Source organism: Rattus norvegicus, chromosome 6 (assembly GCF_036323735.1).
Source record: "Rattus norvegicus strain BN/NHsdMcwi chromosome 6, GRCr8, whole genome shotgun sequence".
Lineage (NCBI taxonomy): Eukaryota > Metazoa > Chordata > Mammalia > Rodentia > Muridae > Rattus > Rattus norvegicus.
In genome coordinates, this window is record NC_086024.1 from 138,081,673 (window position 1) to 138,096,425 (window position 14,753).

At 54.1% G+C, this 14,753-nt stretch overlaps 1 protein-coding gene across 2 annotated transcripts; it reads left to right on the forward strand.

Annotated features, from left to right (window-relative positions):
• Positions 1 to 1,566: 1,566 nt before the first annotated feature.
• Tmem121 (transmembrane protein 121) lies at positions 1,567 to 5,176 on the forward strand. Of its 2 annotated transcripts, none has more exons than NM_001398696.1 (2): positions 1,567 to 1,622; positions 3,644 to 5,176. In NM_001398696.1, the coding sequence occupies exon 2, from the start codon at positions 3,829 to 3,831 to the stop codon at positions 4,783 to 4,785; it is 957 nt and encodes a 318-aa protein (NP_001385625.1). In that variant the 5' UTR covers positions 1,567 to 1,622; positions 3,644 to 3,828; the 3' UTR covers positions 4,786 to 5,176. The 2 variants fall into 2 exon arrangements, with proteins under 2 accessions (NP_001385625.1, XP_006240736.1); XM_006240674.5 differs by having other exon boundaries at positions 1,578 to 1,695.
• Positions 5,177 to 14,753: the final 9,577 nt, after the last annotated feature.

The window sequence follows — 14,753 nt, forward strand, 5'->3', positions numbered from 1 at the left end:
TGCTTGAAGTGACAGTTTGTGTGGTGCTGTAGGCCTAAGCCCTAGTAGGCTAGAATCAAGGCTGCTTCTTTTTGAGGCCCTGTAGAATCCATGCGCTGACTGAATCAGATTGTACAGAAGTCCATGCCCCTGACCCCTTCTTTCTGCTGGTCCCGCCCCCTCACCCTCTAGCCTTTCTCTCTTAAGCACTTTTATAACGGCTCTGGACCACCCACCCATATGGTTCCAGGGCGTCGTCTCCTTTTGTGGTCCTGACCATGAACAGAGCTGCAGGGTCCCTTTCCCCATGTTTGCCTGTAGGTTCAAGGATGCTGGCATGGGGGTATGGAGGCAAGCTGGTAGGTTTTAGGTGAGGGTTGGGTTAACCATGAGAAAGTAGGAGAATGAAGGAAGAAACAGGACAGGACTGACATGTGCCGCCCGTCCTTCTCTTCCCAGCCCCCTCCTCACTCTTGGTTGACTCTGCCAGTGGTGTTCTCCTCCCAGGATCTTTCATTGCTAGACGTGGGGCCTCTTCCTGGGTAATTGCCGCACTTCTGGGGAGAGTGGGTTGGTTGCAGCTCATGCTGTTTATTGCAGGCTATTCCATTCTCTTCTCTTCTGGTGATGGGCATCTTGGACCCCCCTCCCCCCCATCGGGAGGATAGTCCAGTATGGCCTGATAGTCCAGCTTCCCAGGCTCACCAGAACAGAATCCATCACTGACTCAGAGCTGGCCGCCAAGTGTACTCAGTGTCTTGTTCAGGCTGCTGACAGGAGCTGAGGAGACCCCAGCTGCATCCATTCAATTCCCTTCAGCTCCCTTGTCCTCAGTGCTTGGCAGAGGGAAACTGCAGCTCTGGGGAAGAACTGTAGCAATCCGTGAGGTTCCCTGTTGTCCTCCCGGCAGGGCTGCCCTGCTATTGGGGTGGCAGGTTGGGAATGGGTCGCTTAGTGAAGATAGGACCTGGAGAGAAGTCTCAACTTGGAGCCTTGTTAGTCCTCTTTGGTGCGCTCTCATCTGGCCCTTCTTGTACTGACTGAGAGTCTCACAGCTGCATTTTTTCCCACAGGGTACAAAACCCTAGTGCTAGGATCTAGGCCCTAGCATGTGTGTCCCTGCAGGCCACTGCTGAGGTCTGGCCAGGAGGTATAACTGCGGCTAGCGGGACACTTAGCCCCGCCCCTACGTCCGGCCACCTCCGCGGGTCCGGGTCCAGAGGTCTGCCTGAAGCAGGAAAGGAGAATCACTTTAGTGGCTGTCAGGGTCTGAGCTTGGAGAGCTACATACAGAGCCATTTCATGGTGTGAGGAGGACTGATGAGAACTCTTTGACGATTTTTTTTTTTCTGCGTGTGAAGCTAAGTGGACCGACCACGGGGTCTGGGGTGGATGCCAGGTTGTCTGGCACCTAGTGCCACCTGTCCTGAGCGCGCAGAGCTGTCGCCATGGCAACCCGTAATACGCCACAGCCTTAGGACCTGGGTCCTCTCTTGGCTGGGGTCCGGGCGTCCCGGGGGCGCGGGGCGGGGCCTCGGCCGGAGGCGGTGCCCGCGGCGGAGGGGCGGAGCGCAGCACGGAGCGCCTGGGCCCGGCGCGGAGGCTCGGCGGGGCCGGCCGGCGCGCTGCATCTGGCCGGCGGGGTAAGCGCGGGGTGCAAGCGGCGGGACAGCAGGAGACGGGTGGCTGAGCCGAGCGGGTCGGCGGAGCTGGGCGGTAGGTGGCGGTGGTAGCAGCAGCGGCAGCCGCAGCGACTGCCAGCGGGCCTGTACTGTTCCCGCCCCGAGGCTGCAGGCCGTGGGATGGGCAGGGGCAGCTGCATGGCGGCGGGTCCAGGCCCAGGCCCCACTGGGGAAACCTTTAGTGGGAAAAGACAAACTGAAACGCAACCTGCTGGGAGCCATTAGACCCTCCTCAACGGGGTTGAGGAGAGACCCTCCTTCGCTTCAGCCTCTCCTTTGGAAATGCCAAGAGGGTATCTTGCAAAACGTGAGGGAGAGGCAGGCATTTTAAGGCTTGGAGGCCCTGAATCTCGGTGTGAGGTTTGAATAGTGGGCAGGGTTGGTAGGGATGGGCATTTGGGCCTGGCGTGGGAGACCTAGGGCAGGTGGACCTGGGCTGGGTCTCTGGGAACATGGCTAGGGCAGTGTGTGGGGGAGGGGACGTAAGGCTTGGGTTCTGGCTTCCAGAAGGCCGGGCACTCCTTTCCTAGAGGTTGGGGTCTGTCCCACTACCAGTTGGCTCGTGACATTTGGCATTTGACAGAGACTGAGCAAGGGAGCGATGGTGTGCAGATAGATGATGGAAAGTGTTGGCTAACAGCAGGCTACTCGGCCTGGACAATTGCTAGGAGGAAGGAAATTCTCAGTGTTTGGCTGTAGCCAATGGAGTTCCAGGTGGGCAGGGATGGGTCCAGCCTGCGCGTCCTGGGAGAGGAGTACCTACCAGTGGGAATGAAAATGGGTGTACCTGACAGGCAGGAGTGTGTGCATCCTTGGAGCCCTGCTGTGGGCAGATAACTCCTAAATGCCTTATTGAAGCTCTGTGAGAACCCCAGGGGTGAATGAAGGGGGCAGAGGTGTCACCAGGAGCAGGTTGAATGCATCACTGTCATGAGTGACAATAAATTTTATGTCTTTGTCTAGACAGGACAGTAAACAGAGCCCTCGTGCCAGGTGCTTTGGAGGGGAGAGGAGAGGCCTTGATTGGAAGTGACTTTGGGCTGGGTGGTGTGAACAGGCTCAGATATCAGGACTCAGTCTGGCCATCACATCTGAGTTCCAGACATGACAACCAGTGCCAGGAACATAGGGAGAGACTAAATCTTGCCGATGGCTTTCCTGAGGTTGTCCCTGAAGGTGGAGGGAGCTTCAGCAGCTGAAGCCCGTGATCAGAGGAACAGAAAGTACAAGCATGCTGGGCCAGAGAGAGTGCATAGCAGGAGGTGTGGTCGGGAGGAAAACACTTCTCCAGGGCGATAGTTAGCGATGGTGGGTCAGGGAAGAGAAGCATCTGTTTTGCCTTAGCCTCAGGAAGGGGAGAGATTGACTTGTGGATCCAGGAAACGGGGATGCTGGTGGTGCAAGGCAGTCAGTCATAGGCACGAGGGACCCGTAGGATGGATATCTCAGGGTTTGAATGACTATCCATCTAGGATCGGGAAAACCTGCTCAGTCCCTATCCCCAGGGTGGGACCTGGCTCTTCAGTTCTCCTGGTGCGACTAGTACAGCGCAACACCAGGAGAAGATGTCCTGAACCTCCAAAGAAGCGGCCTAAAGCCGCCAGTCCGCGCATTGTGGTTCAGGCTGCCAGAGCTAGGCGAGACGGAGGTGTGGGTCCAGCCGCGACAAATCACCAGGGCATTTAGAATGCTGGTGGCGGCGGGGAGAAACCACTTCCGTTCCATTTCCTTCCAGGCGGTGGCGGGAATGAGATCGGTCCCTCAGGTGGGGCCGCAGCGCCCTCTGGAGGCCCAGTTCAGGGTCTCCAGGTCTCCAATGCAAGCAGCGGCGCGTGCGTGCGTCCAAGGAGGCCTCCCGCACCCGGCGTGGGGACAGCACCATGCGCAGGAAACAGCCAGGCTTGGGAAGGCTGCCGTGCCTACCAGTCCCGGCCTCGGTGCCACTCGACACCACAATCAGATTTGTTTTTGGTTTTTCCCAGGTTCCGAGCTCGCCGGCCGGGAGCGGCAGCGCTCTCCGGGCAAGTGGACAAGTCCCGCGCCCTGCTGCGCTGCGCCATGCCGGAGGGCTGAGCATCGGGGCCCGCTGCTCTTTGGGACACTGCAGGACCTCGTCCCGCTTTGCGTTGGGACTGCGCGCGCCAGGGCCGAGCCCGGGCCGCTGACCATGGTGCTGCCTCCTCCAGACCGGCGCCACGTGTGCCTGACCACGCTGGTGATCATGGGCAGTATGGCCGTCATGGACGCATACCTGGTGGAGCAAAACCAGGGCCCGCGCAAGATTGGCGTGTGCATAATTGTGTTGGTAGGCGATGTGTGCTTCCTGCTGGTGCTGCGCTATGTGGCCGTATGGGTGGGTGCCGAGGTTCGCACGGCCAAGCGTGGCTACGCTATGATCCTCTGGTTCCTCTATATCTTCGTGCTGGAGATCAAGCTCTATTTCATCTTTCAGAACTACAAGGCAGCGCGGCGCGGGGCGGCCGACCCAGTGGCTCGCAAGGCATTGACACTGCTGCTGTCTGTGTGCGTGCCAGGCCTGTTCCTCTTGCTTGTGGCACTAGATCGCATGGAATATGTGCGCACCTTCCGAAAGCGGGAGGACCTGCGGGGCCGCCTCTTCTGGGTGGCCTTAGATCTGCTGGATCTGCTGGACATGCAGGCCAACCTCTGGGAACCGCCACGCACTGGGTTGCCACTGTGGGCCGAAGGTCTCACCTTTTTCTATTGCTATATGCTGCTGTTGGTGCTGCCCTGCGTAGCGCTCAGTGAGGTCAGTATGCAAGGGGAGCACATCGCACCGCAGAAGATGATGTTGTACCCGGTGCTCAGTCTCGCCACTGTCAATGTGGTGGCTGTGCTGGCTCGTGCCGCCAACATGGCGCTCTTCCGCGATAGCCGAGTCTCAGCCATCTTCGTAGGCAAGAACGTGGTGGCACTGGCCACCAAGGCCTGCACGTTCCTCGAGTACCGACGCCAGGTTCGCGATTTTCCTCCACCTGCGCTTGCACTTGAGCTGCAGCCACCGCCTTCCCAGCGCAACTCGGTGCCGCCTCCTCCACCACTGCATGGCCCGCCAGTGCGTCCACACGGGCCCTCACCCACGCGTGATGCGCTGGACACGTGACAGCCCCCCCCTCCGCGGGCCGCACAGACGCTGGACTAGCTGCGCGCGGTTTGCATGGGATGGGATGGGGCAGGCTCCCTTTAGGGACAGGTGTTGTGAATACCTGTGCAGTGCCTGGGGCCACGTCTGCTTCTTCATCTCAGGAATCTCTCGGACCACGGACCCTTAGCTTCCACCCCCAGTAGCTCACCTCGAAGCACAGGGCAGCTGGTGAGGCCTGGTCTTGAGTGGAGATGGCTCAACCCCTACCTGAGGCTGGCCTGCCAGGGTGGGAAGCGGGGGTCAGTGTTCCAGGAGATCTGGACCTGTGGTAGGGGCCTCTGGCTCAGAGTTTGTGGCCAAGGAGGCCTCTGTCATTTTAAAGACTTGTGTTTACAGTTTTGTACCGAAAGCCTGGCTATTCTTCCTGTCTCATGAGTACCTTGCCCAACAGCTGACTAGAGTAGCAAGGACTGGTGAGTGCTGGTGGCCATGGAGCAAGCAGGTATTTTCTCCAGGTGGTCCATTGTGGCCCTGGGTTGGAGACACCCTCTTTTCTCCCACCTCACTGTGACTATCCCCACAGAATCTGCTTCTACTGAGGTATTTTGACCTCTGCCTCCCATTCCACCTCTCCACAGCCTCCCAGGCCTCATGCCCCTGCCCTTTCCCAGCTCAGGTTCAGAAGTGTCCCTACACTTCCATCTCCTTCCTGTGCAAGCTTGCTCTGCCTGTGGTGGTGGTGGGGGACTGGGGCTCATGACTGTCAATATCCAGTGGGAACAGGTGCCAGCTTTGTTCCCAAGTTGAAGCTGCCTGAGCCAGAAGAGCAATTTGGCCTTGTGTCACCCCAGCCTGGCCCTGCCCCAGACACTGACCAGTCCCGCAGTGCCCTGACCCAGTGCAGAGGCCTTGAAGTCTGTCGGCAGGTGGTCTCTCCCTGACCTCTACCCTGCATGGCGAATCCATGGCCAAATTCACCAGGCCATGGAGTGTCTCTCGGTGGCATCTGGGGGGGAGGGGGAGGGCTTTATGAAGCTGTTTGAGGAGCCTTATCCATGAGGGGCGATGGCTACATAGACTCCCGACCTGGCGTCTGCAGCGCTGTGCAGACATACTGTGCAGACATACGGCCTGCCAGGCCTGCGCTCACTGCGTGGCCTGGTCCTTGCACCATCGCCCTGAAGCAAGGATCCACGCTGCTGAGATCCAGAGCCAGGGTTTTTACTGTCCAGTCAGTCTATCACTAGCGGTTGAGGGGTGTAGATCCAGCTGTGCACAGTAGGGTAGCTCCATTCCTGTGCCCACCTCTGGATGCACCAACTGCTCCCTTCTCTACCCAGAGAACTGCTTTACCACCGAGTCTGGGCTTTGAGTCACCTGTTTTGCAAGCAGCTGTCCTTGGAGACCATTCTCTCCATGGGTACAGGGACCACCCATGGCTATACCCCTGACCTGGTAGAGTATGATGGTGCCCCCCCCCCATCCTGGACCATCACGTCCTCTGCAGTGCCTGATGAGCAACCTGGAAACCTTGGCTTTGAGTTCCACACTCCCGAGACGCTGCAGCCCACCGACGGGCCTTAGAGAGTGGAGGCCTATGGTATGTAGGGCAGTGACCCTTTACATATGGAGATGGTTCCACCAATTCCTCAGCTGGTAGGCGGACCCAGGCTCTGTGAGGTGTTGGGTGGGGATCACAGCCCAAGGAATGAGCTCCAATTTGCAGTGTCTGGGCTGCTGCCTGTGCCCTTCTCTTGCTTAAGCCAGGGCCATCCCACCTTGCTGGTCTCTTGTCTCTGTGGCCCCACTTGCTAAAGGGTCAGATTTATCTAGCTGCATCTAGCCATCTCCTTCCTAACTTCTTGAGGTGGCCTGTTTGGCCAGATATAGTGGAGAAGGGAACTAGGGGGTCCCTTGTCCTCATAGTTTATTCCTGCTCATAAATCCTGGTGCTAGGCTGCTGACCTTGACCTAAAATCCTTAAGAGGACTGGTTCCGATGAGCACCTGGGACCAACACTGGGCAGATCTGGTCCTTGGGACATGGAAGGAAATTGGATTTGGGCCCTCCAACAGCAAGCATGTCAGGGCTGTGAGTGGTCCTGTGGAAAGATTACTGTACGAGGCTGGAGGATAGCTGTGGTCATGGGGACACCCAGTGAATACCTCAGGAGAAGGGTTGGGTAAGTCAGATGACTGCCAAAGGGCAGGGAGGTGGGCGGTGAACAGACCAGGGGTGGGATGGGGGCACTCCCTTTGAGGCAGATCAGTATGGAGAATTCTTCCTGGGCTCCAGCCCTCAGGTGGGCTTTAGAGGAATGACGTGTCAAGGCATGCTTGCCGTGAGGATCCTGAAATGGATTTCGTGTCTGTTTCAGACGAGGATTCTGAGACTGTACACAGCATAAAGTGTAACACATCAAAGGCTAAGCTCCCAGAGTGCTTTAGATGTGTGGGCCAAACAGCAACGGAGGCTCAAGAAAAGACGGGAGCTGTGGCTTGGCAGTGGAGGGGAAGTGCTGGAAGTGCCTGTGTGGGCCGGGGGGAGAAAGGCTCCCTGAGACTTGGGCAAAAGAGTCAGGATGCAAAGACAGCACAGGCAGCCAGTTCTTCGGACCCTTTGTAGGGAGTGGAGGAAGAGTAATGGACAATAAGGCCGGGGCCAGGGCTATCCCCAAGTGCTATGTCCTTCCAAGGAGTTGACCCACCTCTGATGTCATCAGGAGCATAGCCGCCCCCTCCAGCTTCTCCTCCAGTGCAACACCACACGTTTCCAGCTTACGTGACAAGGGCTTAATGAAGGATCGGAGAAGCTCCTATCTGGATACACTAACCACCTATGCCCATGTCCCCGAGTGGGACCTACTGTGTGCTCGACCTCTTCTGTCCTGGTAGAGAGTCCCATTACTGTAGGGAGCTTGACCTTGCCAACATCTGAGATCTTAATCAGAGTCCAGACAGGTTCAGCCTGGAGCCTAGCCTGGTGCTCAAGACCCACAAATCAAATCCTCTGCAAGTGCACCAAGCTCTCTCAGCTTTCTCAACTGTTAGGTTTTGAGACGAGGGTCTCATATTGTCACACAGATTGGGTCCAAACTCCTGGGCTCAAGTGCTGTTCCCGCCTCAGTCTCCAGAGTAGCTGACAATATAGGCGCCACCCTCCTGACTTCAGTTTGTCTGTTGGATTGTTTATTGAGATCGGGCCTCACGTACCCTAGGCTGTCCTTGAATGCACTGAGTGGCTGAGGATGATGGCCTTGAACTACTGATCCTCTTGCCCCTACCCTTCCAGAGCTGGGATTATAGACGTGGGCACTATGCTCACCACCCTTTTAAAAGAGCAGTGCTGTACGAAACCCAGGCTCCATGCATGGCCTGCAAGCATTGTACCAACGGAACTACATCTTCAGCTCCCCCTCCCCCCTTAAAGGTAGGCTGCCATTTTCTCCCTTTTGGCAAAGCCATGGAATAACCCTACTGTTGGCCCTTTTCTGGTGCAGGTGAGAAGGCTGCACTCATTAGGGCCCCTTTGCTCCATCTTCCTCTAGCCCGGCTTTGGTCAGGGGTGATGGCAGCGAGGACTGCTGTCTGCTGTGGTGCGCCAAGCCCCGGGCAGACCGCCAAGATCTCAGTGTTGATGCCGCACTATGTACAGTCGGAGGAGGTGGGCTGTGGTGAGTTGCGTTGGGCGGCCCCTTGCTGACCCTCACTGTCTCGCTTAGGCTGGGCCTGTGGGCAGGAGGAAACAATACCCTCAAGCTATTAGGTGCTACTTGCTGGGCTGGGGAAATGCTGCATCTTGGGCTCAAGAGTCAGTGTTTTCCCTGGCCTCTTGACACAGGGGCAGGCTCTCAAAGTCAAATCCCAGATATGGCCAAGAAAGGGAGCATCACAAGAAGAGGCTGTCCCAGCAGCTAGATGAGATCCTGGGTCCCAAGCGAGGGCTTCTGAGGAGGGAGGGACACTTAGAAATGCTGCTTTGGAGTGACGTTGGAACAGGGGCAGACTGCCTTTGCCAGTCCGGTCCCACCACAGGGGAACGTCTGGACCTGTGTGACCTTTCACCTTCCACTCTAAAGCAAACTCACGTTTACTGTAGGAAAATGGCGTCTGAATGATGAGACCCGAATTCTTCAAAATCAAGCCCACTTAACAGGTGAAAGTTCCTGTGATCTGATTCCTCTGAGCAAAGAAACTAGGAGAGGCACCGCCCTCAGAAAAGCCGTCGACGCTGTCATCTTTTAGGTGGATCCTTTTAGGGGTTCCTTTGCTAATAGCCCAGGATGAAGAAACAAGGAGGGGTTAACTACCCTCATGGTAAGGCATGACAAACTGCACCCGTGAAACAAGACAGGAAATAATTGCAATGGGCTCCTCAACCAGAGGTGGGCAAGGAGCTCTCACCCCCGTGGCTCAATGTGCGTGGGGCAGGTGTGGCTATAGGTAGGTGGCAGTTCTTTGCTGGCAGGACTGTACCTGTACTTGATGTGCTGGGCCCATCAAGAAGCACAGCTTTGGATGGGTGAAGAGGTTGGGGGTCACTGGGGACGAGACAGGATAGAGGGCAGAAGGCAGAGGGTAACCATTGCTGTGATAAACACTGAGTAAAAGCAACTTGAGAACAACCAAAGGGTTTATTAGGCTCATACTTCCTCCTCACCGTTCATCACTGAAGGCATTCCTGACAGGGACTCAAATCAGGGCAGGAACCTGGAGGGAGGAGCTGATGCAGAGGCCATGGAGGGGTGCTGCTTACTGGCTTGCTTCCCTTGGCTTGCTCAGCCTGCTCTCTTATAGAACCCAGGACCATCAGCCTGGGGCTGGCACCACCCACAATGGGCTGAGCCCTCCCCTTTCAATCAGTTATTAGGAAAATACCCTAGAGTCTTGATACAGCCCGATCTTTAGGGAGGCATTTTCTTAATTGAGGTTCCCCCCAGCTCAGATGACTTTAGCGTGTATCAAGTTGAGATAAAATTATCCAGCAAAAGGGCCCAGAAGCCTCCCTCTCCAGATGATAAGACTCCAGTTTTCTTGAGAAGACCCCCTGGTGTCAGGTTGATTTGAGTGCCCTCTGTTCTTATTTGAGCTGGGTTTGGCATGGTTGGCCCAGCCAAGGCACACAGAACTTCTCACTAGGATAGAAAACTCAAGGTAGCTCTATGGCTTGATAGTCTGTGTCCTTCTAAAATCTGTGTTGACCCTTTAAACCCAAAGCAACCTAGGTGTAGGGTCTGCCCTTTTAAAAGGGCTTTAATGTGGGGAGTTCATCATTGTTCTTTGAAGACCCAGTGGGAGGTTGCCGCAGCTATCATCTTGGCGGCAGAGTGCAGCTCCACTATGCACAGCTTGCTGCCAACATGTCCTTGGACCTCCAGCTTTTGGAAACGCGAGAGGTAAATTTTGGTTGTTGATCAGTTTCCAAGCTTGCAGCATGTTGTGACAGCAGCAGAGACAGCCGTGGAGAGAATATGTGCTTCAGCCAGCGTGGACTTTATTTCTCGTCGCTGTAAGTCTGCCAGTGTAAGTGGTCCAGGCGCCACTTCCCCGGCCGCTGGAACCCAAGTCCTTCCTATCTCATTTTTCTTAGTCAGTTCTGCTTTTAGGACTCCAACTGCTCCCTTAGGTCACAGCCAGAGAGAAGGCAGAAGAGATTGAAAAGGGCCCTGGTAGGATTTCCTTGTGGGGGCGTGGAGGGTGTAGGCGGGGTGTGGGATGCTTGGAGGCTGGCTTTAGACACACGCTCCCTCTCCTGGCTTAGGCAGGTTTTCTTCACAGACAAATCTCAGAGAGAAACGATTTATTTTGTCTCAGAGGTTCAGGGCTTTTAGACTATAGCTGGTTCCATTGTTTTGGGCCTGAGGGAAGACAGTGGTGTCACGGCAGGAGTGTTTGGTGGAAGAGGCTACCCACTTCAGGGCAGTCAGAAAGGTGTGTGTGAGGGACCCCTTTAAAGACCTACATCCTCCAAATAGGCTCCACCTCCCAGGGTTACTTCCTCCAAATAGGCCCCACTTCCACAGGCCTACTTCCTTCAAATAGGCTCCACCTCCAAGGCCCACTTCCTCCAAATAGGCTCCACCTCCCAGGCTTACTTCCTCCAAATAGGTTCCACCTCCTCGGCCTACTTCCTCCAAATAGGCCCCACCTCCCAGACCTACTTCTTCCAAATAGGCTCCACCTCCCAGACCTACTTCCTTCAAGTAATAGGCTCCACCTCCCAGTGTCTATCACTAATAACAATTTTATTGAATTATAAAATCTTTCATGTATGAGGTTGGAACTCTCAGGAGTCAGTCACTTCCCAAAGCCCATCAGTGGCCAACCAAACTTTTCCTACGTGAAATCTTTGCAGGATATTTCAGATTCAAAACAATACCTCTGTGGTCCAGAAGTTAGGCACGTGTTACACGCAGGGAAAGGGTTTACCTTTCGGGTGCCTTGTAACCAGGTGTAGTGAAGAAAGGGGCGATCCTGGGGTCCTTGGCCAGCGTCTGGAAACACAGGCTAACTTGGTCTTCCCAGCCTCACCTTGTCTTGTGTTATCAGTGGTGTGGACGTCCTAGCGCTTGGATCCTCACCCATGCCTGGCCTTGGCAGAGTCGCGGCAGTGGCTGCCAGCCAGGCTCTGCAGTCTGGATCCATCAGCCTCTCCCTGACCGTTTGTAGTCTGGCTGTCTCACTTACTTTTGGGAATGTCCCTTTTCTGTCCTTCCCAATTCTGTTTCCATACTCTAATTTTTTTGGGGGTGGGGTGGGGTGGGTAGAGGTTTGAAGGAACCCTGCCTGCATTCTGGCCACAATTTTCTTTTCTTTAAATGGATGTGTTGTTTGTTTTTCCGGACAGGGTTTCTCTGTGTAGCTTTGACTGTCCTGGAACTCAGTCTGTAGGCCAGGCTGGCCTCAGACTCAGAGATCTGCTTGTCTCTGCCTCCAGAGTGCTGGGATTAGGGGTGTGATGTCATCGTCCCTCCCTTCCCTGTCCCCCCTGCCCCTTCCCTGTGTAGCGTGTCCCCCACTTTCCTTCCAAGCCTTCACACACTTGTTTTAAGACAGGCTCTTGCTATTCATCCCTGGCTGCCCTGACTTGGAGTTACAGAGATTATTTTTTGCCACCACTTATTACTTAAGTGGATCTTACATACAAACAACTAGAGGTACCGTTATCCTTGGGACTGGTGGGCAGGTTGCTTTATGTATTTAATGTGCTTCTTTTAATAATGTAACAGGCACTTGCACTCTCACCAAACAAAACTAGAGTTGAGCCTGTGTGAACAGGCCTCTCCCTTCTCCACTCACTGTGTGAACAGGCCCCTCCCACTCCACTCACTATGTGAACATGCCCCTCCCACTCCACTCACTGTGTGAACATGCCCCTCCCACTCCACTCACTGTGTGAACAGGCCCCTCCCTCTCCCCTCACTGTGTGAACAGGCCCCTCCCACTCCACTCACTGTGTGAACATGCCCCTCCCACTCCACTCACTGTGTGAACATGCCCCTCCCACTCCACTCACTGTATGAACAGGCCCCTCCCTCTCCACTCACTATGTGAACATGCCCCTCCCTCTCCACTCACTGTGTGAACAGGCCGCTCCCACTCCACTCACTGTGTGAACAGGCCCCTCCCACTCCACTCACTGTGTGAACAGGCCCCTCCCTCTCCACTCACTATGTGAACATGCCCCTCCCTCTCCACTCACTGTGTGAACAGGCCCCTCCCACTCCACTCACTGTGTGAACAGGCCCCTCCCTCTCCACTCACTGTGTGAACAGGCCCCTCCCACTCCACTAACTGAGTGCCCTGAGCCCTTTTGTTGTATTTTTTTCTTTTTTAGGTTTTCTTTCTATACAATTTTACTTACTAATCTTTAATTTAGAATTCTGGGGGGAGACAAAGTCTCACTTCATCTCTTCGGTCGGACTCAAACTTGCAGCAATCCTTCTGCACCTACCTCCTGCTGTAGAATTTCAGACAGGTGCCACAGTGCTTGGCTACTTTGATTGAATCTTCTTTCTTTTTCTTTTTCTTTTTTTTTTTTTTTTTTGGAGCTGGGGACCGAACTCAGGGCCTTGCGCTTGCTAGGCAAGCGCTCTACCACTGAGCTAAATCCCCAACTCCAAATCTTTATGTATTCATTAAATGTCTATTTTTTAGTTTTACCTTTTTACCATGTATTTTATTAAGAGGCTCCATACTGTGGCATTTTGTTTATTTTATTCTGAGCACCAATTAAAAGTCTGTCACGTGCCAGTGTGGTGGCACATGCCCGAAATCTCAACTTTCAGGAGGCAGCGGCAGGGGGAAATCTCTGGATTGAGGCCAGCCCACTCTACATGGTGAATTCCAGTCCAGCCAGGGCTACATAATGAGATCTTGTCTCAGCCAACCAACCAACCAACCAAAACCAACCGCCTCCATCAGGATAGTGGATTATACTTACATTCCAACTCTAGGCTATCCAGTAAGAGCCTGTTCCTAACCAACATGAGCCAAATCAAGCCAAGTATCTTGGCTAGGGTTTCTGTTGCTGTAATAAAATGCCGCGAGCAAGCTTGAGGAAGAAAGGGTTTACTTATCTTGCAGCTCTCAGACCACATTCCGTCACTCAGGGAAGTCAGGTTAGACACTCAAGGTAGGAATACGGAAGCAGGAACTAAACAGGAACCATATTGGAACGCTGCTCACTGACTTGCTCCTCCAGCCTTACTCATTTTGCTTTCTTATATACCCAGGATCGCTTTCCCTGGGCGGGTGGCACCATCCTCAGTGAGCTGGAACTCATCTCGCCTCAATCATTAATCAAGAAAACGCCTGGCAGATTTGTCTACAAGGAATCTTACAGAGATATTTTCTCAACTGAACTTCCACTTCTAGATAATTCTAGTTTGTGTCAGGTTGACGTAAAAAAAAAAAAAAAAAATCTAACCCGGACATCAATCCAACCCCCAACACACCGTCTGGTAAATACTTTTCAATTTCTCTTACATCATTTCTATGTTCTTTCAGTGTGAACAGTCCTGTTTGAACATTCTGGTTCAGTGTCCCTTCACTGAAGGCCAGCCCTGACCCAGTGCTGCTGTGTTTGGGGGTGGGGACCAGCTCTTGGAGGTGATGAGGGTTAGATGTGACATGGTAAGAGTTCTTCCCTCCGCGATGTGGGGGACACAGGGAGCAGGTAACGGCTCACCGGACAACCCGGGGTAGAGCAGTCAGACCTCGGGCTTCCAGCCTTCAGAACTGCGACAGCGAGCGAACGACCACTACCTCACCCGAGCCGAGGACACCGTGTGGCTTGATTCAGACGCGGGCTTGCTATTTAAATTCCCCATGGAAAGCTGGGTTGAAAAGAAAAACTTAATTCGCATTCACTTACTGTGAGTTCTGATGTAGCCGAGCCTATTTTTACCTCGGATTTTGTGCTCTCTCCATTGTCCTCCCGTCGTCTACCTCCCTCTCTACGGCTATTGGTTGGCGGCCTTTCCCAGCGCACTTTCAGTGTTAGTTTGAGAGATGCAGTTTTATTTTGAAAAAAAAAAAAAATCCTTTGTATAAGGTCGCCATTGAACTTTTTGAGGACGACAAATTATGTTTTTTTTAAAAAGAAGTTTTTTTAATAGCATGTATTAACTCTATGTGCAACAATGGGTTTTGTTACATTTTTGTATTTGAATATATCTGTCTCCATTATCCTCTCTTGTCCTCTCCTCACCCCCACCGGTCACCTTCCCTTTCTCGGCTAGCCCCTCTTCTACTCTTTTTTGAGTTGTGAGGGTTTGACCAAATGAGTTTGACTTGAGCTTCTTTCCAGAGTATCCGTGAGGGATGGCGACCGGACAGTGTGAGCATGCGCACTTTACGGATCGCTGCACCTCCACAAATGTCTCTTCCTTCTCATCGGTCATGACCTGTAGGTACTCAGGAAGGAGTGGGACCTCCCGAGACCTCAACCCTTGGTGACAGGATGTTGATAGGCTCAGTTTCAGA